Source organism: Etheostoma cragini, chromosome 4 (genome assembly GCF_013103735.1).
Source record: "Etheostoma cragini isolate CJK2018 chromosome 4, CSU_Ecrag_1.0, whole genome shotgun sequence".
Taxonomy (NCBI): domain Eukaryota; kingdom Metazoa; phylum Chordata; class Actinopteri; order Perciformes; family Percidae; genus Etheostoma; species Etheostoma cragini.
The window spans coordinates 13,883,678-13,909,953 of NC_048410.1; the positions used below are offsets into that span (position 1 = coordinate 13,883,678).

The 26,276-nt window shown below is 40.1% G+C and overlaps 4 protein-coding genes across 12 annotated transcripts in view; 2 read left to right on the plus strand and 2 right to left on the minus strand.

Annotated features, from left to right (window-relative positions):
• The first annotated feature begins 408 nt into the window (after positions 1-408).
• Positions 409-5,786, plus strand: atf1 (activating transcription factor 1). 2 transcript variants are annotated; one of them, XM_034870696.1, is made up of 8 exons: positions 409-647; positions 1,452-1,543; positions 2,780-2,902; positions 3,044-3,141; positions 3,224-3,357; positions 3,887-4,069; positions 4,325-4,478; positions 4,967-5,786. In XM_034870696.1, the coding sequence occupies exons 2-8, from the start codon at positions 1,457-1,459 to the stop codon at positions 5,109-5,111; spliced, it is 924 nt and encodes a 307-aa protein (XP_034726587.1). In that variant the 5' UTR covers positions 409-647; positions 1,452-1,456; the 3' UTR covers positions 5,112-5,786. The 2 variants fall into 2 exon arrangements, with proteins under 2 accessions (XP_034726587.1, XP_034726588.1); XM_034870697.1 differs by lacking the exon at positions 1,452-1,543 and having other exon boundaries at positions 454-647.
• Positions 5,617-7,431, minus strand: LOC117944128 (methyltransferase-like protein 7A). Its single transcript, XM_034870698.1, has 2 exons — positions 6,581-7,431; positions 5,617-6,262 (listed from the first exon to the last, which is right to left on the minus strand). The coding sequence occupies exons 1-2, from the start codon at positions 7,109-7,111 to the stop codon at positions 6,026-6,028; spliced, it is 768 nt and encodes a 255-aa protein (XP_034726589.1). The 5' UTR covers positions 7,112-7,431; the 3' UTR covers positions 5,617-6,025.
• Positions 7,432-7,614: 183 nt separating this feature from the next.
• Positions 7,615-9,224, minus strand: LOC117944129 (methyltransferase-like protein 7A). The gene is made up of 2 exons (XM_034870699.1): positions 8,595-9,224; positions 7,615-7,985 (listed from the first exon to the last, which is right to left on the minus strand). The coding sequence occupies exons 1-2, from the start codon at positions 9,087-9,089 to the stop codon at positions 7,752-7,754; spliced, it is 729 nt and encodes a 242-aa protein (XP_034726590.1). The 5' UTR covers positions 9,090-9,224; the 3' UTR covers positions 7,615-7,751.
• A 5,767-nt stretch (positions 9,225-14,991) lies between these two features.
• scn8ab (sodium channel, voltage gated, type VIII, alpha subunit b) overlaps positions 14,992-26,276 on the plus strand; it is a 53,886-nt gene continuing 42,601 nt past the window's right edge. For 5 of the 8 annotated variants that reach the window (XM_034870692.1, XM_034870695.1, XM_034870691.1 and 2 more), the window contains exon 1: positions 20,446-20,733. In XM_034870692.1, the coding sequence (XP_034726583.1) occupies positions 20,446-20,733 (288 nt within the window). Of the gene's footprint in view, positions 15,166-20,389; positions 20,734-26,276 lie in introns of those variants that run through there. The other 3 variants (XM_034870690.1, XM_034870688.1, XM_034870689.1) reach the window with 2 other exon arrangements.

The window sequence follows — 26,276 nt, forward strand, 5'->3', positions numbered from 1 at the left end:
TACGAATGGCTTGCTGAAAAGGCCAACAGTCTGTGAAATAACTTCATTTTGAAGTAAAGGGAGGAAGCCCAATTTCAGAGTTCCAAATGTTTTTAAAGTCTCAGCAAATGAATTTTCATACTATGCAGAAATTAATAGAAAACCAACAGCTACCTGCAAGGTGGGAAACATGAATCTCAAGACACAAGAGGGGCACAATCCCTGAACCAAGACTCAGTGGAAGCACTATCTCAATGTGAAAATACTGCAGGTAAAAGGATGCATACTTTTAATTACATAGAAGTGTTGTCAGTAAATGTAGGTCTACTTATAGTATTAAAGTACAAGTATTTGCTTTTGCAGAATGGCCCCCATCAGAGTGTTATTGGACTTTTGTTCTTTTGCTTGTGCCAGTTGCTCAAACTGTTTTCACCAATCACAAGGCCTAAAGAAACTATTACGTAATGCGTCTTTGCCGAACGGCACCGCCCATTTCCTTTGGGAAAAAAAAGTGGTCTGCTATTTTTTTTTAGCTGACATCTTTGTATTTTTAGCTGTTAGCCATTGCTGCGAAGTAACTTTTCAAGGTATTTCTTGTGTCAAAGTATACACACGAATTGCACGAAGTCCACGCTGTGAACAAGAACAGTTACGCGGCCCTTGAAAAGGTAAATTTTGGCTGGCTGAGCGGTAGTTTTGTGCTCGTCTGGCTGTCTGCTCCGCTGTGACAGTAATGGCGGCTGTTGCTTCGTCAACTCCTCGCCGTTCTACGAAAAGGGAAGGTGTAGTTAGCTTAATGGCTCCCCGTATCGCTGACGTCTATTGACGCGATAACTTGCGTGCCAGTGACAGAGTTACACATATTTGCTCATTGGGACAAAAGCTCATCCATCCTGGGAACCAGAGTAACAAAACTTGCCCCGCGTGTAGCTCTAAAACTGTTGTTTTTAACCGTTTAAACTGCTTAACGTCCGTTTAACTGAACGTTAGCTACCATTAACTAGCAACGGTAACGTTGGTGAGGTCGAACATTCTAGCAGTAATTACAGACAGGATAACTTTAGATAGAGTTCGGCTTTAGCTAACGTTAGAAGTTTGCTTAGTATTAAGTCGCCCACTTAAACCTAAAACATTTGCATTTAAATCATTAAGGTAACAAGTTAACAGAGTTGACTGTTGGGCCTAGCTATGTTCCCTAACTCCATGTTAACGATAGTTGCATTGGCTAACACGCTTGTCGCCTAAGAGGAAGTGTTTTTTTAGTTCGCTTAACCTCCCCTGTTTAAACTTAAGAAACGGTTAGCCAAGTATGAAACTGTGGTTTAATATCGCTTTGAGCACATTTTTCGGCAAGAGTTATTTTACAAATAGGGAACAGCGGAGTACAGCATACAGACTGACACCCCGCCACAGACAATTGTTGTTACATTAGCGTCATTGTAAAACAGTAATATTGATTTATTTGTTCCCAGTTACTATGGAAGAAGTACAGCAGGGCAGCAATGGCACTGAGTTACAGACTGCCACCATCACACCCTCTCAGTTCTCACAGATAGCCCAACAGGTAAATAATAGATCCCTTTCAAAATACCATTAAAAGCTCATATTACTGACATTTTATATTGCCACCTTAACTTTCGCACGGCTAATACCATTAGCTAGTTTGCTTTGTTAATGAATGGCTTGCTGAAAGCACACTAAAATGTTTTAAGATTGGTATAGATCAATGTGTAAAATGGATCCATTCATTTTGAATTGGAATTGAAACCATATCTTAAAATGGCATTGTATAAAGTAATTGACACAATTTGAAGTTATCATAGTGCTAATTTTTACTATCTATTGTAAATGAAGTCTGACAAAACTACTTATTTGCACAGTCTGTCTTTTGTAATACAGGTAGCATAAATCCTCACAATGGTGTAGGTCACTTTCTTACATAGGCTATGGAGCCAACTATAAATCCACCTTTAGAATAATAATCTGAGTTTGCCAGTGGCAAAAAACGCACTTTTAGTGTACGGAATTGAGGATGAACATTTGTCCTATATGATTATATTACATCTTGGTTTGCGGCTGCCGGTTACAGCGTTTTCACTCAAAACGGGACCAGTTTCAAAGATTTTTGTTCAAATTAATCAGTTAGACACCAATGTATGGGAAAATAGGGGGGGGAACGAAATTACCCTAAACTGTGAATGAGGGTAAATAACCACATACTTGGCCCAATATGTTCTTTTAGGCTAGATATAAAATTATAAAGTTGATTTTGAATGATCAGTTCGCCCAAATTACACATTTCCCATAGATACCTTGATGATATCTAGTCATGCAGATAGTTTTGGTTTTATGAGATATTCATATCAAAGATTTCAGCCCACACAAAAAAATCTTAACTTTTTTCTTTGCAAAAACAGTGGGTTGGTTACTCAAGATAACTGACAGTTTTCATACAGACTATTGCTTAAGTAGAACATAGATCTTGTGGAAAACAATTCACGGTGAGGTCTAATCCACACTACCAAGGGCGACTCTTAGGAACATGAGCGAAATTCCATCCACCTTCATTTTATCATGAGGGTGGCAGAGGTCAGTGGGAGAAATCTCAATTTTAAGCACATAAAACCAAAACCGTCTCCATGGCTTGATGCTAAAACGTGTTTTGTGCAATTTGGTTTAATATGTTAGTTATGACCCTGTTAGCAATTCTTTTGATACGCATGTCTTAATGAGCATCAGAACTTTTTGGGCCTTTGCTATGATAAATATGTTGTTTGTGAATATAAAATTGTTTTTGTAGATGTCACTGGGTGGTGGCTCTGTGGCAGTTTTACAGCTGCCAGGGGGTCAGTTTCAGGTTCAAGGAGTGATCCAGTCTGCACAGTCATCAGTCATTCAGTCCCCTCAGATGCAGAATGCACAGGTGAGAATCGGGTTTTCTCGACACTGTAATCATTGTTTCTAAATGACAGCCTATGTTAAATTATTTTTTCTTTAGTTAATTTTACAAACTGTCAATATGCCCTTTTATACTATTACTCATTGTCCACCTCCCTCTTTCTAGGCCCTGGATTCAGATAGTGACGATTCACAAGACTCATCAGACAGCGGAGCTGCATCCCATAAGACCAGGGAAATACTGGCGAGACGGCCTTCATACAGGTAAAAAAACAACACGAGCAAAGCCCAATACCCAAACAGTCCTGTGAGATGAAAATGTGACCCTTCTTATCTCAACTTGTAGAAAAATCCTAAATGAACTATCATCTGAGGAAGTGACACACATTGAGGGAAAGGATAACAGCCTGGTATCCACAGGAGTGACTGGAGTTACAGTACCCAGCACCCAAATCTACCAGACCAGCACTGGCCAGTACAGTAAGAACTTCTCCCTTCAATAATAATAATAACAAAATGTATCTCTGCAAAAGAAAATTTAGGATAATTACAATTATTTAATATCACTGTATGCTTTCATGTTAGTATGCTTACCAGACAGAGCTGTTCTTGTAAGATAATGGGTCAAGTTTTTTTACTGGTTTAAAAAAAAAGAGTGCTCTGCAGTAGGCCTGCACGATTAATCGTTATAAAATCGCAATGCTCTCCCTTCTCTTCATGGAAGCCTCTATGTTTACGGACTTGTGGTGATGTGCATTGGCCTATAGGTGCCAAAACAAATCTTTTTGGTGCGTTGTTTTGTTTTGTCATGGTTTATGTGTGCAATAAACATTACACTTTGTGAGATAAGAATCATGGCAGAGAATCATGATATCAATTCTAAGCTAATAAATCGTGATTCATAGTTTCCCCCGAATCGTGCAGGCATACTCTGCAGTATCTAGAATGTCAGCCTAGCCAGCTCAATTGGGATCTTTACAATTCTGATGCCATCTGTGTGATTATCTAGTTACCATAGCAGCTAATGGCACAATCCAGCTGGCAACTTCAGGGTCCGAAGCCATTCAGGGGCTACAGGCTGTCACCATGGCCAACTCTGGCGGAGCCCAGCAGAACACCACCATCCTCCAGTATGCACAGACATCTGACGGTCAGCAGATACTGGTGCCTAGCAACCAAGTTGTTGTACAAGGTGAGCAAAACATGGGATATTCAAATAGAATACATTCAGACAGACAATAGCACATACATTGCAGTTGTAAAATCGTGCAGTATCATACATTATGTCTAGTCTTTGTGCCTTTTTATAAGCCTTTGAATTGGACTTCATACTTTACACGGCTAAAAACAAATGACACATTACTGTCTAAACTTAACAAGTGAGATCTCTCAAGTGGTGCTTGCTGTGTGGCAGAGCTGTCGTCACCCCTCCTTCATCTTTTGACAGGTGCAGGTGGAGAGGTGCAAACATACCAAATCCGCACTGCGCCCACATCCAGCTCCATGCCTCAAACTGTAGTTATGACCTCTCCTATGGGAATATCTCAGGGCAAGAGTGATGACCCAACAATGAAGCGGGAAATAAGGCTTGCAAAAAACAGGTAAGTCTACAGTGTATTTCTGGGTTTTTACAGAAAAGTAGACGTCAGAAAAATGTCAAATCTCCCAGACATTCTGGACAAAGATGGTCAAACAGTATTTGTCTACATTGAAACTATCCACGGCAAATAAAATAATAAAATCAACATAGACGGATACGCTAAAAGTGTCTCGACTAATTGATGCTCTCATTACTGTAGTAATGGATGTAACAGTAGAAACAAACTGGGCATGGGGACAGAAAAGGCTTTGTGAGGATGCAGTAGTGCCATTACTGGAGTTACTTAAAGCCTAAAAACAGCAAAACGTTTACTAATTAATATTATCTTGTAGTACATTTCTTGCTTGCACTTACTTCCCTCTTACGGCTGTAGCTTTGATATATGTAATTTTATGTTAAAGTAGTGACAGCGCTGTACATTGTGATGCACTGTGTGCGTTCATTGCATAATCTTTTAGTTGGACTAACACATTTTTGTCCCTCTTGTAGAGAGGCAGCCCGGGAATGTCGACGGAAGAAAAAGGAATATGTTAAATGCCTCGAAAACCGTGTAGCGGTTCTGGAAAACCAAAACAAGACCCTGATTGAAGAACTCAAAACATTAAAGGACCTTTATTGTGTTAAAACAGGATAACCTGTTTGACTAGAAGTTGGGGATTGGGACATAATGTGGGAGCAGCACAGCTCAGCCATTTGGACATAAACAGGGTTTCTGGGAACACTTCATTTCAGGCTGAGATTCTCCAGTTTTTTTACTCTGTTTGATATAAAAGTGACTTGTAATGGCAGTATGGTATACTGGACTAACAAAAATGAATTGGCCATTTTACCACCTGCTGTTTTTTTTTTTTTTTTTTTAATTTGCTAATGCTATAACATTTATAGTTGTGTACATTTTTAATACTGGGAGGTTTGAAATTGTGAGCTTTAACTTTGAGTCTCAGTTTGTCAATGTATCCCTTTCCCTTTTTCTTATCTTTTTAAAGATGTTGCTGTTGGAATTTTATTTATTCTAACAGCATTAGCAGAATTGTGACTGTACAAATAACCACACAGACATAATTCCTGTTTATATTGTGAACCAGCAATTCCCCTCATGTCCCTATAAGGAGATGTTACAATTGTCATTCCTTGTTTTATTGAGTGTGGTCTGTTTGGTTGTTTCTTAACAGTTACTTAGACAATCAGGGAAAAAAGCACAGTGTCCAGGTAATATTTATTATGTACATCTTGGGAGGGGTGGGGAAGAAGAACAAACAGTGTATGGAATGTTGCCTATTCTGTAAGTAAATAAATATATTTTCATTCAATAAATGCAGTGTGGAAAGTTGTTTTAAGTGAAATGGAAAATGTGCAGATTGATTGTGTTTGGTCATTTGAAACCTGCAGACTCAACTTGGACCAATGTAATTATTGGACCAATGAAAATGTTAGTACATGAGGTGTGTTAACAGCAAAAAAAAATATTCTCAATTTACAGTGAAAATATTATACATGTTTCTGAAGCTCAAAAGAGGCACACCAAAGTCTGCCCATTCCCCCCTGCATTCATTTAATGGAATATCCCATGATATGTGGTCTTATCATTAGAGTAACCTCAGGAGCCTGAATATGTCTTAAGTGAAGTTCAGAAAAGCCAGCTGCCTCTAGATCTTTCCATGTTGCTCTGGTAACCATGCATCCATCTCCAAGATAGTACCACAGAGGCTCAAACACATGCTGAAAGAAGTGTGTCCAGGTGGAGGGATCTGAGACAACATGCTCCAAAAAGTAGAAGGCGCCACCCTGAAGGAAAGCCAACAGAAAGAGTTTCTCAAATTCAAATCAGATTATATATCTTTGCAACTGTCGTGCCTGTGATTTGCTTCCTGGCTGTTGTCGGGACTGTGAAGCAGAAAGACAAGCAGATTTATGGGGATTCAGACATGAACAATAGATGTGAATTGACCATTCTGACTGTGATGATCATTCAAATGTATTACAGTAAAAACGAACATTGGGCAGCCTGTCGTTGGAATGTGTTTAATGTAAAAAAAATAGGAGAGTTAATAAACATATGCAAATATCTCCAACAGCATTTGAAGGCAGCATACGGAGACTCACTGTTTTGAGGATGCGTCGGACCTCCTGCAACACCCGCTGCACGTCGCTGACAGAACAGAGAACCAAGGTGCAGACAACAACATCCAATGACTCATCCTTTACCTCCTCCATGTCCTCCCCACAGGTAACTATAAACGTGTCATAAGTCAAATGCTTGTTTGCGTCCATGCTCATCTGCAGGTACTTCTCGAAGTGTGGGTTGGGGTCGGTGCAGATCACTGTGCAGCCGTGGGGGTAAAACTTGAAGTTTGCCCCGCTGCCACAGCCTATCTCCAGCAGGCGAAGAGAACCGTCGGTGTTTGCAAATGTACCCAAGTTTCGGAAAAGGTCCCTCTTCGTTTCGTGCATTTTGTCGTTATATGAAAATGTTATATTGTAGGCCAGCAAGGGAAACACGCGTTTGTACACACCGTACAGGCCTGTGAACTTCATGACGTGTAAGGGTAAAGTCAACAAAAAACAGAGCAGTCTGCATAATTTCATGAGACAAGACATTTTTTTCTGAGATAAGCAACGCCTTGCTGGGAGCATCTTAAGACAGGTACTTTACAAGATCAAAAGATTACACTAATACCTGAGAGACAACGTCTGTGTTCACTTTCACAACACGGTGGCGCAAATACACAAGTGTGCATGAGTGGCAAATGTGAGAAAAGTCCTTGTTCCTCCAAATCTTTGGCTTTCCTGTCTATATTATACAATACTCGTTTAATAAGAAAACAATAGTCATGCAGCAGAATTAAACACGTTTATCACCAACATTAAGACAAAACACAATCAGCTCAATAACAGCTAAAAAGATCATGTCAATAAAACAAATCCAGGCAGCAGCACATATAAACACTAACGGCAGAAATTCTCTATGGCACTATTCTATTTATTTTTTAGCAAAGACTTGGAGATGGGAAATGACGAACAGAAGATTACAATTTTTTCACTTAAACTGCACACAGAGTGAGTATTGTGTGCTGTCTACGTAATGGTTTTAATCAAGATGTCAACGTGTCTTTACAAAACACTAAGACCAAAGTTTTATACAAAAATATAGTTAGTATTAAATTGACTGGTGATCACTGGTGTTCAATCATATCACAAAGCAAGAAGAGGCATTAACTGCTTTCCATATTCACACACACAAGGCAAGCTTATGACAAAGCTAATAACACAGAGTCTATTTTACAGCATAACCCATGATGTGTGGTTTGATTGCGAACATAAGTGGCGCTTCGATGTGTCTCAGTTTGAGTTCAGAGAATCCAGCTGTCTCCAGATGTTTCCATGTTTCCCGAGTGACCTCACATCCATCACCAAAATAGTACCATGGAGGCTGCAGAACATGCTGGAAGAAGTACGCCCAAGTCGATGGCTCTGCAACAACATGCTCTAGGAAAAAGAATGCTCCACCCTGCAAAGCAAAGATTTATTTTAGATACACTTTGCATCAACCTGATGCATGCTTACTTTTCTCCCTTGAAGAAATGGGTTTCCATTCTTTCCTCATGTTAGATCATGAGTACATTATTGTTACATTATGTTTTCTAGGGATTGAAACTCAGGATCATTTTGTCAAACAAAAAAAACTCACTTAAGTTGAATATTGACATGGAGTAAGTGTCTAAGTAGCCTAGTTTCAGATATGCAACGTTGGCACACAGGCCAAAGGTATGTAGGCTAGTTGATAAAAGATAATGCAAAAAAATTCTGTGGCAACAATGTAAAACTATAATAATTAGTACTTCGGCTGGTGCATGTGTTCATTTCACACCGATCATTTCTCTGCGTTGCATGTTTTGCACGAGTATGTCAAACAAATCAATGAAAAATAATGCTTTCCTTCTTGTTTATTTAGCGAGTTAGTCATTAATGTCCACTGGTGAATGATTGATCAAGTGGTTACACTTTATAAGAACAATAACATCAATAGTAGCCTAATGCAGGACATGGTTGTAAATCAGCATTTTTATTGGAAATTATTTTTGGGACAAATGGTTATTTCAGGAGTCACACAACTTACTGGTCTCAGCATGCGACGTGCCTCTCGCAGAGTTTGGGTTATGTTTTTGACAGAGCAGAGCACCAGCGTGCAGACAACAACGTCTACCGATTCGCTCTCAACTGACCCCATGTCCTCCCCCGATGCCACCACACATTTCTCAAAGGTGAGGTGGTCATTCTCCACCATATTTTTCTTCAGATATTTTTGAAAATGAGGGTTCGGGTCAGTGCAGATCACCCTGCAGCCAGGCGGATAAAACTCAAAATTAGTGCCGGTGCCACAGCCGATCTCCAAAATTGTGAGCTGGCCGCCAGGCTTGTTGAACTCGGGGAGACTGCGAAACAGCTCCTTCTTCTTGTCGTACATTTTCTTGTTGTAATTTTTTGAAATCCGGTTTAAACAAAATGGGAAGACACGTTTGTATATTTCATACAGACCGACCGCTTCAATTAGATGAAGGGGCAAGCATAACACCTTGACGATTAATGAACAAAATGTCATTAGGAAAGCCATTTTTCCTGAGCCAAACCTCCTTGGCGAAAGCAGAGCGTCAACCGCAAACTGAACCACCGGTACCAAAGATCCTCCAGAGGACCGGACACCGTTTAGAGCCGTCGGCAGTAAAAGAAACCGAGGCGCCCCCTTGGACGTTAAAGGGACGCCCCGCCCAACTCGGAGTAACTTCCAACTTCCTGTAAAAGTGTCACGTGGGCTGCGCCACTGCCATGCCTCTTTAGGAGACTAGCGGCATGTCCATGTGTATTGATTCCGATGGGAGAAGTGAATGTGGAATTATTTGTCACCACACGATGGCGCAAATATACTAGTGTGCATGAGTGGCAAATGTGAGACTAGGCCAAGTTTCCCCAAATCTTTTGCTTTCCTGTCTATATCATACAATATACGTTTAATAAGAAAACAGTAATCATGCAGCAGAAACAAACATGCTTGAAGAAGTATGCCCTCTTTTGGAGACTAGTGGCTGGTCCGTGTGTGTTGATTCCAATGGGAGTAGTGCACATATGGAAACAGATTATGAGCAATTCTTTTGCCACCTAAAGTAAATAGAGGACCCATTCTTCACATATCTCCAGAACCTCCTGACACTGACATGGCATTTTTCAGACGGACGCATCACAGGAAAATTAACTTTATTTGAGGCCTGTTTCTGGCGCAGGACTAAACACTCCCAAGATCTTGCAAAAGTGAATGCCCTAACAACAAAAAATTCCGTAATGCTAAATATGTCTTTTAGCTGTGTAAATATCTAAAGTTAGCAAAAGAACATTATTTAAATATATCTTTTCAGCCATCCACAACATTCACTACATGTTCAACTGAGGCCATGCCTGTTTAAGAGACAGGTTGTGTTGGTGAATGTTGTGTGGTTTGCGTTGTATATTCTTATGTGATGTCTTTCTGCTGCATACAAATTGCCCTTCTGGGACAAAGAATAAATTGAACTAAACTGGAAGCATACCGTTTTATACCACTGGCACTGCTAGCAGTTATGAACAGTAATTTTTGTAAGTTTTGTGATGATAGAATTTACTGCGGCAGGGATATGTCAATGGCAAATTTCCCATAAAAATGCATTGAGTTGGTTGCCAAAACGCGTCTACCTTCATTATAGCGCCCCCTAATGGCTGATCTTCGCCAAATTTGGTAAAGAGCCTCAGAGTGGGATGTTGAAAATTATTACCAAGTTCTCTTCTGATACCTAGTAATTTGGCCAAGATATACTAAAGTTTGTGTTTTGTGGCTAGCTATAAAAAATAGTTTGATCGTGAAATGCGCATAGTTTAACCTAGCAAAATCCTTTTACAACTTTTGGTCAGGTCCATCTGTAGATGCTACATTCCAAATTTCGTGCTAAGAAGAGATAGAAGATGTAGGTTTTGTGCTTTGCGCGATATTGCGGAAAAAAAACTTTTTCAGCAGAAATGGATGTGGGCTATAGGGCTATAATGGTTCAGTTCCATTTAAGGAACACGTGGATGTAAGGTTTTCTAATGTGTGATGTGGAATGTGGGAGTTATAGGCAAAAACACGTTTTATGTCATTATAGCGCCACATAGTGGTCTATGTTTGTAATTTTTGGTATGTGAGTTCCATGAAGCAACCTGTATATCTATGCTAATTAGTGTAAGTGGTGAATCTACACCTGGGTCCTATAGGCCACGCGTAGTTTGACGAATCCGTTCCCCACTGTAGGCATGGCCTCAGGAGTGGCGCTAGATTATACCCTCAACATTTTGAGGGTATACAGTTTATAAACAGTTTACTTTTTATAAACCGTTTATGAGATATACACTTTTTGTACTTATAGCGCCCCTAGTGGCCCACGTAACATTTTTTGTGGAGCTTCAAAGGGTCATGCCAAAGAAGATTTTAAAGTTTTGCGTTGAAAGCTTTCATTTTGGCAGAGATATGACAAAGTTTGGAAGTTATAAGCCAAACACGTTTTTTCTGCTGTAGCGCCACCCCGTGAAAAACACTACCTTTACAACAGTAAAACTGAATTCTTACTGTTTTGTCAGAAAGCAATAGAGGTTAAAACAATGGAAACACCACATTAATTAGTATTTAGAGATGATGCAGACATCCAATGTGATGAAGAAAAGCTGCTGCATTTTGCTGAAGAGTGGCAGGATAAGTCACCCTATTCTGTTACTGTTATATACCTTAGTTTTTGTGTTATCCTGTCATGTTTATGCGTGACAAATCACGTACAGCCTTGTAAAGCTCTCTGCCAGTGTCCTGGGATGTAATCATAGGGTTAATGACTGTTCCCAGATCTGCCATAGCCTGTGACCTCAGAGGGCACTGGATTGGTGGTAGAATCTGTCACTCCGTCGTGGTTCCGGTGCAAGAAAAATCTTGTATATCCTGTAATTGACGTTATTTTATAAGACTGCAGATGCTTAGAGAATATTTTACAAAACGATGAAACTCAAATGATTAGGTTTGCATTTCATTCATATAAAAAAATTCCAAAAAAAGAAGAAGGTTGAATTGAACATTTTTGAGCTGTGCCTCTACGTTCTGTGGAGCAGGGAGAGGGTTCTAGAGAAGTCCTATTGGGATTGGGAGTTGATTGGGAGTCAGGTTTTGTTCCATTCGCATGGCATGGTTACCCCACCCTTCTTTGAAAGTGTCAAGGTCCCTCTGGAGAAGTGGTACAAATACATAGTGGGCACAAAATAAATGCAGACTGTTGGAGGGATCTAGCAGGCAATTCTCGTCAAGTCTTAAGTAGTTAGTAATATACAGATGTTATCGTCATCCACACATCACGCTACAAGCGCTCCACCCTACAAGATAAATACAAAAACTATCAGTGCACTATTTTAAAGAATCGGTTTATATTTTATATTACAGGAATAAATAGGCTACACATCACAGAAGACATTGATAGTTTTTACATTTTCAACACTATCAGTTAAAAATTTACTGGACTGAGATACATGTTTATAATGTTAACTGTTGTATTCTAAGGCAGTTTGTTTACAGGACAGTTACCATATGTGGGTTAAAATGTAACTGTAAAGAAATGCTTGAGGGGGGAGAAATTCAGCACAACACCATGGCCTGCCAGACTTTGACACCAAGGGTGTTATGGTCTGCTTCCCTGACGGAACATACAACTTTCTGTTACTCCCATTAGCAATGTTATCACCCGGCGCTGGACTTTGTGCTGGCTGGGTTTGGATTGCTGTAGGTTTAAGGTAGTGGCTGGCTGCTAGCTAACGGTGGGTGTGTTGTATCTCCGGGGCTGTTGTCCGCTTTCATCCCGACTGAAGTCCCTTAGCAGCGGGGAGTGAGGCAGAAAAAGCAGGGTGGGATAGCTGGCTAAGTTAGCATTAGATTTGTCTTCTATCTCTACAACTATTGTTAACGCTAACATTAGCTGGCGAACGTAATCGCGGGTTGGCTCAGTTATGTTTAACGTTAACTTTACCTTGATCAAAACAGTTATACTTAAATAACTTTATGAACGTGTTGAACAATGTTGTAAACATTAACTTTCCCCATCCAGCATTAGCATGAGCTAACGTTATTTTTCAACCTAACACGTTAAGCTGGATAACAAGCCGGATAGTTGTTTTTAGACATTTTTAATGCAAAAATGTTACAAATTGTACCTTAATTAAACATTCGAAAGCAGTACTTTTACTGTGAAGTCAGAGGTAGATTTTACCACAGGGCGTATGTCAAAGGCCTTGTGAATTTGTTAGTTTTTTTATAATTTCTTTTTATGTAGCTCAACCTGTAACACATGTTGATTGCAGTTCAATAAGGCGCCGCTCGTCTGCGGCTCATAGGCAGATTCGGCGTGAACCTTTTTCTTTTTCTTTCGGTATAGCTGTCACACATCCATGTTGTAGGTGATGTGGACTGGGCGGGGGAAGAAGGGAGCCCGGCTTTTTTCTTAACTATTATTGTGCAGTTGTTTAGTTTAATCACAATTTAGTAATATCCGGTATTTACCAGTCCAGACTGCGCCAAATTCCAAAAATCAAATTCCAAATTCAGTGGGGTAGTCAAGTGTGAAGCAGATTGGATAAATAGTTCCTTGAGATAATATATGACAACGGACACACACACACACGCAGAGTTTCCTCAGAGTTTGAATAGATTTCCATTGCTCACCATTGAAATGCACCAAAGCGCTGAAATGCAAAGTAGCTGAATGAATAAAAATGCATGCGAGCCTTTTCAATACCTGTAGAATTTAAGGTGCAGTTCTTAGAAATTCCACCAGATAGAGACATTGTTGGGTCAAATTCAAAACAGCTCCAATCCTCCAACACAGTCTTTTGAAGGGTGAAGGCTTTAGATAAAGGGTCACAATATATTGAAAGGGATTTCTCTCATTGAGTGAAATCCCTCAAGAAGAGTGTACATGTGTTTGTGCTCTCAAAACTGAAAACAAACATAAAGATTTCTCTAGCTACCCACAGATAGTATTATAGAATATTTATGTTAGCCTACCACAAAAGAACTCTAAAAATTGCATACAGTTAATTATTTAGGCCATTGTCTGTTTAAGTCAGCATTGTCTGGAGTGAACTGTATTAATTAAATTGCATTGCATTTATGGGACTGGGAAATACCAGAATATGGATCTTGTATATGATTTAGGGCTCTTTCACACCTTTAGTTAGGTTTACTTGATTCGCAGGAGAAGTTGCAACATTGTTGCATTTATGATTTGGTTGCTTCTGATTTTTGTCCACATGAGTACCGATACATCTTACTGAGTAGTACCACCTCCTGCATAGAGCAGGTACACACCCCTAAACTCTTGCGTAACTGTGTCTCTCACATGGCAGCACTTAGCGCTGAAAAAACTGAACTGAAAATGTCCTTGTTAACATGGATAATTGTATTTGATGGGCCGCTGCTACCTGGTCTGGAGCTCTCCGTGTCCCGCTGGAGCTCCGATCTGATCGGGTCGAGGTCACCAGCAAAGATTTCTAGCAATGTTTCCATGATGGCCGATTCCCAGTGATGACAGCCCGTCTACGGCTGCAGGCCCTGGAATTCACTGCCAGTGTTTCAGTTTGACTGTTAAAAAATGTTAAGATATTTAAAAGGTATCTATTTAGAAGCGGGATGGCTGCTAGTTAGCTAACGCTAGCTTCTGCGCTCAACTAAGGCAGCGCATCTATGGGGGTGACAATGGTGTAATGATTCCGATGGACTCCCAAGACAAAGTGCTCACCCAACGTGGCCCCGCCCATGACATTATTTTCAGATTCGCCATTTCATGAGTTTAGTCTGTTTGGTCTAGAGATGCCCCTATTGATTGCCTGCCGATCATTATCGGACAATGTTCCGTAATACTAAACTGGACGTTGATTACCATGGTAATGGTCAAAGCTTTGACGCATTTGGGTCAGCCTAAATGTTATGCGTAAGTGATTGATTTGTTGGTCCACTTAACTAGGCTGATTTTAATCACAAATTAACAATGCAACTTGTCTAAACTGCCTCACTGGTCTGTATGATAAATAAACTGAAGTTATAAAACTAACTTAAAATTCATTAGTTTTGGTCATACACCTAGAGCTCTGACGACAGAAGTGTATTGTGTATTTAGAATTTTGTATCAACATTTAATTTCAAGAATGGGTCAAGATGTTTAGGTATACCATTGCCTTGGTTACATAAAGTGGTATTATATTCCCAGAGTTGTCTCTTTAATGTGTCTTTTAATTTCCAGGTATGATTCTAAAAATAGTATGCAATCACATTGTTCATTTCAGATCAAGCTGAAAAGAAATATGTTGCCAATTGCAATGATATTCCCAACCAGAATATCAATGATTTGTTACATGAACAGTGTGTGTTTTTTTTTTCTGCTTGCCATGCTGCGGTCTCTTGTCCATTACCGAAGCTAAAGGCATTTACCGACACTCCCTAACAATTTGCTGAGAGTCATCAATTATGCAGGGCAGCCGCACGCACTGGGAAGGAAGATAGCAGCAACAATATGGCGACAGCCGCAGTTACTCTCGACTCTTTTCTACATCTGCAGTTCAGTGACAACTGCCTGGATTTCTGTTAATGCGAGAAAAAGTAAGTGGACAATCTGTTTTCTGCTTTGTCTGGTATTTCGTGTCGTGGGATGGATCGCAGTCCTACTTTGTCGACTGACTGCATCCCAGTGCCGCAGAGCGGTCCCTCTATCAGCATCTTTTCCTAGCGTCTGTGGAGGGCTCCTTGCCAGCAGGCTACATGGACAAATATGTATGCGGGGTAGCCTACTAGTTAGAAGAAGGGAAGATGTGATTTTTGAAGGGGAAAACACGGATTTCTAACGTGACGCGGTAGAAAACAGGGAGACAGCAGGTTATTTGGGGTGTTGGCCTGCCACTGGATGGAATGACATTTAACTGTGTCGGAATGTGAAACATACGCATATGGGATGTATAAGTGAGATCACGTCAAACTTCTGAGTGGCGTCAATAACTAGCCTGCACGAAGTGCACGAATAATGCGTCGCTTGCAAAATCCTTTTAGGTAGCAGTTTCCTCGCTACCATTATTTTATTAACTATGATAGTTTTTTTTTCCCACCCCCACACACTCCACCTCTGCGCCTCCTCCCTCTTGCAATCTCGTTGAAGACTATTGCGTGAGGAGGTAGGTGCGTCTTTAGTTTGGCAGTCCTCAAAGGGGCCGCGGCACCCTTTCGCAGTCTCAGCCATTAAAAAAAACACATTTTCTCCGTCATGGTATTACTCCATAAACCTGCACCATACGGAGTCTCTGGCTCTCCAGCTGCCTTTACTTGCAATACGGGTGTGGTACAGCCTTAAGGCCGTTTTAGTTTCAATCTTTTATTTTTGCTGTAAATAATTTCATCCTTTTGGTGTGAAATTGGGGTTATGCTGAGGTGCTATGCTGCTTGGAGTTGAGGCCAGAATTGTGTTGTCCGGACATGGCTTGTGCATTCCACTGACCTGCTATGAGTTTGGAGGTTTGAGCCTATAGCAGCAATAAACCACACTGCAGTATTTTAGGCTTTGGCCCTATAGGACAACGGCGCGGCTCTGTATTAAACAGTGGACTTTCCTGGGGACTACATAAGTAACATATCATTTTCGGGACATTTATGACACGACACAGCGGGGAGCGGGTCTTCGTCCCACACGGGAAGAAAGTTCTCCTAGAAATAAAGAGGTTGTCTTTATTTGTAGGCTATTTGTCTACAGTGGCCCAATGTCCCATGTTTCATAATGTCTGCCTTTCCTTCCAATCCCTCGGCTGTCCTTTGACGAAAAACTTGTTAAACTGAATTATCCCAATTTAGCATCATGTCCAGTCAGAACACCATAACTTTACCTGAAATTGACTCGACTCAGGCATGAAGTATCTAGCACCAGCCCGCAAGGGGCCTCTTTAATATTGGCCTAGCAAAGTTATACTGTTAGACTTGGGCCTGTCGGACTCACCTATTCTCGGCGATGCTGTGGATTTGGACTGAGGTGACAGCTTACATTTAGCAGTAGGCTACATTAAGACATCACTGGAATGAAGGATGAAGGCTAAGTTCTTAACCGGCCCATGTGACTCAGATGCGAGCGCCCTATAGCCTACACCTCCTCCTCCTCCTCCTCCTCCTTCTCACTAGCACTGTGTCGGTTAGCTCCACCAGACATCAGGTCATCATCACAGTGCATAGAGCACAATAGAAGATTTTTTCGGGTTCCGGGACGGTGCCGTGGTGCATTTGGATGTCTTTCCTCCGCGCAGAGGACGAAGCATAGGAGCATTTTTATTCAACGCTACTGAATCGGATGGCGACAATTGGCTTGTCTTTTCCTTGCGAGGCAAATGAGGCAGCCGGAGTTTTTTGTTTTTGCTGTCATCCATCAGTTTGTGTTCTGGACTCACTAGACTCATAACGGATTTAACGGAACCGAGAGCGGTTATGGGCTGCGCGCATTTGGTGCCGATTACGTGCGCGAGAAGAGAGAGAATTCACTGTAGACTAATTGATTTAAGAGTGAACCGAGCAGTCTTTTCAAACCAAAATGTGTTAGTCAGATTGTTGCGTTTTATGCCATGATTTTCAAATGACCTACTGAGTTAGTGGACATCAAGAATCAAGCATTGAGCACCATCTGCAACATTTTCGGGCTGTTTCCCCTGGTCGCTTGGCAGTTTTGCTGCCTGTGTTTAGGATTGTCCCAGCCTTAAGTGTAAGTGTACATGCACTGCTATGGCATCCTGGTTTGAATCACCTTGACGGTAGATCAATTGATGTAGCATTGGTGGAAGGAGACTTGGAGGTTGTGCTGAGGTTCGGGTTACTTGAATCGGACTTCAGTTCAGACTCGCTTTTGGTTGGCTGTGCTTTTTCTCGAAGATACTGGGCTGTTGGATCTAGTCTGCCTGTGGAGTTCTTCTGATTTCTTTCCAGGTCTGTGCTCTTGTAATTTTCTCCAAGAATGTTGGACACACTGTCTAATTTGTGATTGTGTGGACTGTGAGTCCACTGTCAAATATGTTGTATTAAACAGCGTGGTCATCAACCATATGGGGAGATCTGTTGGAGGAGCCTGGGGAGATGCAGTTGATCATTTTATTACAACTTTACTGTAACAACAATGAGTCTGAGCCCCAGAGGTTGAATAATTTCTAGTCTGGAAATTTGCGGATTATCTTTTGACACGCATAAACAGTTTGAAATGTTTAATTATCTGTCAGTTAGTAGGCTTACAGTAGGATGCAAGACCCCAGAATGCATACCGTGGCCTGTGTTGGGTGCGCTGTTACATAATGATGCTGTAATCATGGGCCAGCAAAAAGAAGCAATTGGATGGATTTGTAACAGAGAACAACAAAAGATAACACAACAAATGTTTTAATGTATTACAAGTAATCTCAGCATATTGTGTTTTGACAATTTAACTGTCAACATTTAAATTATTATCATGCAATGAAACCCCACCCAGATACATTCATTTTGCTATATACTTCATCTGTATTTAGATCAATGGGTAAGATAAGTAGATGGTGAAAATAAACTCCAAAACAAATCCACAGCAAGGGGCCTTGATGAAAAATTAACTTATTATGTTCTTATCTAACATGTAGCACTAGACTCTTCGCTAGTCTCACATTGCCAGACCTACTTCCACAGTGCTGCGGATGAAGGTCTGGCTAGTCCACACAGCACTCAGTGATGGGAGAAAAATGTCCTCTGTTTATTGGCATTTCTGGGTTGGAACTAAGCACTGGATGCAATAGCGGTGTCTCTGTAAAACAGCCTCGGGAAGGAACTTGTTTTGGTAGAACATGTGTAGGTTCAGAGGTTGTTTGAGATGTGCAGCAGAAAACTCAGATTGGACAGATAGTCTAGCTAGCTGTCGCAATTTACCCTGCAGAGATCTGACGAGCAGTTTACCACAGTCCTGATAAATCCACCAGAGTTTAGAATGCCAACCCAAAGAATGCGGAAGGTGTGGGACAACAAACCAATCCCCAGAGCAATCCCCTAAATAAATTGTAATCAATGTAGACTACTCTTTGCTAATGAATAAATCTAGCACTAATTGTCATTCTGTTTTACTTGATTAGTTTAAGGTTGTTTGGCTCTTTGTCATTTTGCACAGGATAGATGGCATGTAATTGCCTGTGTGCTGGGAGCCACTTTTGTACTCATTTAAAATCTACAGTAAGAGCTGTTTGGACTCAATCAGAGAGACATCCAAGCTAGAGCTGCAAACCTGGATCTCTATAGAGACAATGTGCATTTAAGTCCCACCAACACTGAAGGAGAAAAACGTTTTCATAAGATGCCTACCCGAAAAACTGAGCTTTTAGGAAGACAAAAGTGTATACAGGCAATAAGACATAAGGCGTCAGCAGGAAGATTGGGAAAACTGTGAGAGCCTAACACTCAGTGTCAACAACATTTGTTTTAGACTAACTGTGTTTCTGTAAGTTAAGCTAAAGCATTTTGACAGTATACAACTTGTTATAGTGTTATAGGGGAATGTGGATTCATCAGAAAGCTATGCAGTATTATGTATGCAAGTGCCTCATCTTGCAAACACAGCGCTAACTTTACCTTATTAACAGCTAACATGCAGACATACTGTTGCTAAAATATTTTGACATGTTTAAATCTATTGTTTTTGCTAGCTAAAGGCATTTTGTTAGTGTTGAGACATTAGTTGCATATTGTGGCGCCGATTGTATTCCCCTCGGTTGGGTGGGGCTTTTAGACCATAATGCGTTGCGCTCTGTCTCTATTCTCACTGAGACCAGCTGTGCTACCTTCACATTCACATCACGATAATTCATTCATTCATTATCAACACCATGGAAGTCTAAGGTTTAAGGATGAACATAACTCTAAACGATGCATTTTGGCATAGTTAGATACAAGGAAATGTCCTGAGAAAGAAACTTGTGAAGGAGAGAGTCAGACGGATGAGTTCCTGGTCGGATAAAGAGCCCATCATTTGTGAACATAAACACAAGAAGGTTTACGTTGACATGTCTCCAGGGTTTTCATTACCATTATAAGGTTTAGGTGCAGCAACCAAGGCTTTTTGGGCACCACCTAAGCTGCATAAATGTAACCAAAATACTTTTCTAACATCTAATGATTGTAGTTGGTCCCCAGTGTATTTAAGCTTTTGAGTGTTCATTTTTATTAACTGCTCTAGCTTTTCCACCGTTTTAGACACATATATGGTAATAATAATGGTGTGAAAATGATGTGATATTGCATTTTTTTAAATACAGAAATGTAAAAAAAAGTGGAGGTTGAAAATCTAAACCCCCTCCCAAAATAGCACCCTTGCCCTTTCACAAACCTAGGGAAAACACTGGTCTCCATGCTTTTGAGGTCACAAAGATGATAGCGAAAGGGAATTCAGTGTTACCAAGTGTATGTGCTGTGTACCTGAGTTTAGCTCCAGATCATGTTTATGATCCTTTAGTCACTAAGGTTGATGGAGAGAGTAGAAATAGTTCATACTGGCTCATGTTCCAAATGCTCGCACTTTTTTAAGCTTTATTTTAGCTTTATTTTTTGTTTCCTGGCAGAACTACTAAATTCTATCTGCAAGGCTTTGAGCAATACTGAAACTAAAAAGGGATGAAAAACAACTGGCCTAACATATGGCAACCAAATAAATCATAAACTTTGTTGTCCAGTCTGTGTTAGTAATAAAAAGACACTGAAAAAAAACTAGATTACATTATCTTTAAGCATGATTTTCTTTTTTCTTTGGTCAGGGACCTATGCTAACACGTTTTCACTCTGTGTCCCTCTCTTCTTCTCAGAGCTGGATGTCTGGGATGAAAAACAAATAAAGAGGAAATAGCTGCAGGATGAAAAAATGGCCGCACCCCTTATGTCACCCCCAGGACCTGACAGCTTCAAGAAATTCACCCCGGAATCGCTTGCTAAAATCGAGAAGCGCATCAGTGAAGAGAAGAACAAGAAGCCACCCAAGCCTAGATCGGACAGTAGTCACCGTGACACGTCTGACGACAATGAACCCAAGCCCAACAGTGACCTGGAGGCTGGTAAGAGCCTGCCGTTCATCTACGGCGATGTTCCTCCTGGAATGTCGGGCGTACCGCTGGAGGATTTGGACCCATACTATCAAAACCTGAACATGAAAGTAAGTTTTCACACAAGCCAAATGCACCACAGAGTTCTCCCCAAACACTCAAATGAAGAAGCATTAACTTAAAGGAAAACGCCACCATTTGTTGAAATAGGGCTTATATTTGGGACTATATTGGGTGGAAGCACAGCCAAAGCACTGTTCCAAGTCAATATCTGCCTAGGAAATTGCCTAGTTTTAATCTGCTTAGCTATTTGTACTTGTGAATACGCAGGCCACAAGAAGTAATTAGGTTGTCATTGTTTTTTTGTTGACTCACTTTTATTCACAACATGCTAACCAGCAACATAGTATTTACTATGCTAAGCTAACTAGCTTGGTGTTGCACCAGACTAAAACAATGCGTACACTGAGACAAAAAATGCGTTGGCCCACCTATCTAAAGCTAGGGGAGACAGTGATGAGTCCTATTTCAATACACAGTGGCATGTTCCTTTAATGTGTTGAAAGGTTTATAGATAGTGAGAACTTTATAGATGTATTATTTAACTGTAACCATGGATTGGGCTTAGTCTGTACCTTTTTATCATGTGAAATTGCCAGCATTGTAAACTTACTATGCCGTACACAAAGGTAAGATGAAATTCACTCTCCTAACTCTTACTTTCACAGTCACTCTCCTCCTCAGGTTTCAGTTCAGTTCATCCAAAATAGAAGTTAATGTATTTACTACAGAGATAAGAATATAATAACAGCAAAGATGACCTTGAGGCATTTGACCCTGTCAACCCTGTCAAGCAGTGTTTTTAGTCACTGCTTGACAGGGTTAGAGACAGTCACTGCATTATTTGATCTTACAAGGCATGTTAGTTTTTTCATATACAGTGAGGCTGGAAAGTTTGGTCACCCCAGGTAAAAATTTGTATTAATGTGCATAAAAAAGCTAAGAAAAATGACAGATTATACATTCGTATAATATGTCACAAAAAGTTAGATTCTTTTTCCATTATTTACACTTTCAAAAAAAACAGAAAACAAAAAAATGGCGTCTGCAAAAGTTTTGGCACCCTGCAGAGTTAACACCTTGTACTGCCCCCTTTGGCAAGTATCACAGCTTGTAAACACTTCTTGTAGCAAGCCAAGAGTCTTTCAATTCTTGTTTGAGGTATCTTTTCCCATTCTTCCTTACAAAAGTCTTCCACTTCTTTGAGCTCTCTGGGCTGTCTGTCATGCACTGCTCTTTTAAGGTCTATCCAAAGATTTTCAATTATGTTGAGGTCAGGAGATTGTGAAGGCCATGGCAAAACCTTCAGTTTACGGCTCTTGATGTAATCCACCATGGATTTTGAGGTTTGTTTAGGATCATTATCCATTTGTAGAAGCCATCCTCTCTTTAATATCAGCTTTTTCTCAGATGGCATCAAGTAAGCAAAATTTGCTGAAATTTTATTAAATTCATTTTTTCTTCTATTTGTGAAATGTTCCCTGTGCTGCAATACAACCCCAAATCATGATTGATTCACCACCATGCTTAACAGTTGGACAGAGGTTATTTTCATTAAATTCTGTGCCGTTTCTTCTACGAACATACCTTTGCCCATTCGGCCAAAAAGTTCTATTTCAAACTCATTGGTCCACAGAACTTGTTCTCACAATGCATCAGCCTTGTCTATATGTTAATTTGCAAACCTCAAACGCTGATTTTTGTGCTGAGGACATGGAACAGGTTTTCTTCTGATAACTCTTCCATGAAGACCATATTTGTACAAGTATCTCTTTATAGTGGAATGGTGTAGCACAACTCCACTGTTTGCCAGGTCTTTCTGGATGGATCGTGCAGTCCAAAAGGGTCTTCCAGATCTTGCTTTAACTCCCACTGTTCCCGATGACTGCCATGTCTTTATTACATTCCGAACAGAGGATATTGGCATCTGAAAATGCTTTGCTATCTTCTTATAGCCTTCTCCTGCTTTGTGAGCGTCAACTATTTTCAGTTTCAGTTTTCTAGACAACTGCTTAGAAGAAGCCATGGTGCTGATTGTTGGGGCAAGGTCAAATGAGTCTGGGCATTTAAAACCTTAAGATTGACATCACCTGGTCTTTCCAGACGATGATAGAAAACAATTAATGATGCCGTCAGGTCTCAGCTTTCCAAAGGGGGCGGTGCATGCTATAAACTTTGCAGGGTGCCCAAACTCTTGCAGACGCCATTTCTTTGTTTTTTTGTTATTTTTAAAGTGTAAATGACGGAAATAAAATCTAACTTTTTGTGACATATTATACGAATGTCTAATCTGTCCTTTGATGCCTTTTGGAGATTTTTTTATTTTTCTTTGGTTCTTTATGCAAATTAATACAATTGTTTTACCTAGGGTGCCCAAACTTTCGAACCCCACTGTACCTTTACAATCAAAGCAGAGGCAGAGGGATGTAGCGGCTCTGCTCCTGCAACACTGCAGAGATGCTGTGGAATGCAATTCTCGGGCAGTGATCATTCTCATAAAGGTTTCTTCAGTGTTAATTAATTATCCGTGTTAATGCATGGTAAACATGATGTAACAGCTGGAGGGGGTGACAAATTTGCCTTTGTGTTTATATGCCATCAATACTATAGCTAAGGAAATTCTTTTGTGACAAAAGACACTTACAGATGACTAGTGCTCTGTCCAAAACTAGTGACTGGCTTTACCGTGATCTGCAGTACGTTCTGCAATGTTTCCAATGGTATTCACATTTCCACATTGTTCTACAATTAATCAATACAAGTAAATGCGATTACAGCGCGAGTGATTTTGTATGCCCAGTTATTTATATATTCATCCTTGACTGAATTCAGGTACTACATACACATCACCATTCTATGTGACAAATATACAATACATGTACTGTATGACCTATTACTTCTGTGACTTATACATTTCTGGCATATTGACCACATGTCCTCCCTGCATGCAGTAGACTTGTGGTGGTGCATTATCAGCAGCTGTTATGTTTATCAGGTATTCAGTAACCATGTGTCTGGTAACAGAACGGAAAGGAGAAAGAAGTGACACACTGTAATTATAATTTACACAGTTGTATAAGTTTGCCATGTGTTTTAGTGTTGCCTTCAAAAGAAAGTAAATTGTAAAAGATTTGAAATTTTAGGAATGAAAAAGATGATCTAAACTGCAGTGATGCGCAAAATCATTCTATTCAGTGTAATGAATCACTTCAATCAATTTCCTACAAAGATTCGGACAAAAGATTTGTACCCTAAATTGTTTAGTGCTCGACTGGAGCTCCGACTGCACATGGTCCCGCACACTGAATTAAAACACGCCTGAACCTATTTAGAAACAGTCTGTAGTCTGAGGGTTCAGTTCAGCGCGTTAGTAAACTGAGAAAAAAGAGTTAGTCATGTACTGTTTGCAAACGGATTACGTACAGCAGGTATATTTTATTGAAATAATTATTAAATAAAATATATAGGAATTGGTACCAATTCTTACTTCAAGAGACATGAGAGAGTTTACAACACAAAATAGTTGTTTGATGTCAAATACTCCGTTATATTTCTGAATTGTTTAAAGTTGAAAGTGAAAGTTTAAAATAGCCATATAGTAGCCTACAATTCCAGCAATAAAACACAAGTGCTATTATCGCTAATTACGATAAACTAATACATTAATAAAGACATGGAGCTAAAAGGTGACCAGAGACACCGATCGTGCACAATCTCCACGACAGAGGAGATCTACACGACACATACTAGGTCAGTTAAATGCTTTTTCATGTTTAGATGCTGCTTTACCCCGCCTTGTCAAACTTAAATAAATAAATGAAACTCAAACTGGATCTTGCATGAAACATGTGGTCGCTTCGATTATTTTTCAACTGTTTTCTCTTTTCTTTATCTTTCTTTGTAAAATTAAAAAGTGCAGCAACAGTGCCCTTGCTAAATAGAAAGGCGTGTGAGAGATTGCCTTTATACTGCATCTTCTATTTTTTCTATAGGACTTTTTTTAGTCAAGTGATTCACAGCACTTTTGGGAGATTTACATCCAAAAATCACATTACATAACAGCTTTGGAAGTCATATTAGCGTTAGTATTATTCAGGATCGTTTTGTGATTTTTTTTCTTTCTGTCAGACATGCCAAACGGACAAATAATTCCTTTATCTAAGGAAAATCAACTTTGGAATGAATGTGGTACAGGTGCAGATGACCAAAAAAAAGACAATCTCTCAGTTTTTTCTCCAAATTATGTATTTTATACATTAAAGTATCATTTTCTAAAAGAAAAAAACATTGTTAAGGCAGAATATCAGATCAATTTACATTCTGTTACAAAACCGGTCTGTGTCTGACCTGTTCTGTATTTCTTTTTGTCACGTTATATGGCGGCGGGTGGCAACCAGCGTTACGGTGCATTACCGACACCTAGACTGACATCGCTGATCTGCTTGGTAGCTTTTAAGGAAAACCATTGACAGGAAACAAGGAAACCTTTCAAAATTCTAAAGTTTCTCTTAGATCACCTCATTTAGGAATATGTTTTCCACAGCTACAAAGAAAACAGGTTTTAGTACTTGTGTAAAAAATAAATACGTTGTTGAGGATGTGCTAAGTTAAGCGTCCCTTGATGACATAGAAGAGCGTGGCTATGGGCTCAGCCCTGTAACAATTGAACCCCTGGTTGTGCCCTAACTGTAGCTCTGCACTAGCAAATGAGGAGTGAGAAGATGGCAGGAGAAGACAGGAAGTGGAGATGAAAAGGGCAGAAGTATGTAGTGCCTTCAGCTGTGTAGACGTGTGTGGTAGCCAGTCTCCTGTGTGGTGACAATAATAATGTGTAAGAGAATCTGCAGCCTATATAGCAGCAAGCAGCCCAGTCAGCGGGTATGGCAATCTTAGCCAGCAGCATTCCCCTTGTAGGGCGAATGGAACTATGAAGTGTATTTGCCTTTTGTGATCTATTGATCTACAGCCGTATATCAAGTGTTGCATTCTTGCCTTTTATCCTTCCCCACTTTACTTAATTTGCTTAAGAAGTGCATACTTCTTTACTTCTCCTTAGTTTCCTCTATGGCGTCTTACCTTGGCGATTGAAGGACAGTGGCTACAGAGTTGTTTATCCTCACATTCCTTCTCTATCTGCAGCAGGAAACCTTTTGTTTTTGTAGTTAAATGTGGGAGGGTGCTAAAGCTTGGGGATAAATTGACTTAAGGTATGTCAACATTTTTGAATGAGATATGGGCAACAATAGAGTTTATATTAATATAGTTTGATTTATTCAAATCAAATAACTGTGACAGTTGAATGAAGTTTAGGACCAAATGCAGAGATAAGGACGACAGGCAAGCAGGAAAAGTTGAACAAAAAGGCAGAGTTCCAAAAAAGAGATCCAAAAGGTAGAAGGCAAAAAAAAGTCCAAAAAGGAGAAAAACTAAACAAAACCAGGAATGGGAGCACAGAGACTGGAAAAACTCACAGGGAAAAAACTCAGAGGATCAAAACACCATGGGGAAGATCAGGCACAACGACAGGGACACACTGACAGGACAAAATTATCTGACAAGAGACAAAGGGAACACAGAGGTTAAATACACGTTT

Coding starts and splice junctions, on each gene's coding strand:
- atf1 (XM_034870696.1), top strand. CDS start 1,457: ATGGAAGAAGTACAGCAGGGCAGCAATGGCACTGAGTTACAGACTGCC. Junction 1,544..2,779: donor TCTCACAGATAGCCCAACAG/GTAAATAATAGA, acceptor TTGTTTTTGTAG/ATGTCACTGGGTGGTGGCTC. Junction 3,142..3,223: donor GCGAGACGGCCTTCATACAG/GTAAAAAAACAA, acceptor CTCAACTTGTAG/AAAAATCCTAAATGAACTAT.
- LOC117944128 (XM_034870698.1), bottom strand. CDS start 7,111: ATGCTCCCAGCAAGGCGTTGCTTATCTCAGAAAAAAATGTCTTGTCTC. Junction 6,263..6,580: donor TCCGACGCATCCTCAAAACA/GTGAGTCTCCGT, acceptor GCTTTCCTTCAG/GGTGGCGCCTTCTACTTTTT.
- LOC117944129 (XM_034870699.1), bottom strand. CDS start 9,089: ATGGCTTTCCTAATGACATTTTGTTCATTAATCGTCAAGGTGTTATGC. Junction 7,986..8,594: donor CACGTCGCATGCTGAGACCA/GTAAGTTGTGTG, acceptor TTTGCTTTGCAG/GGTGGAGCATTCTTTTTCCT.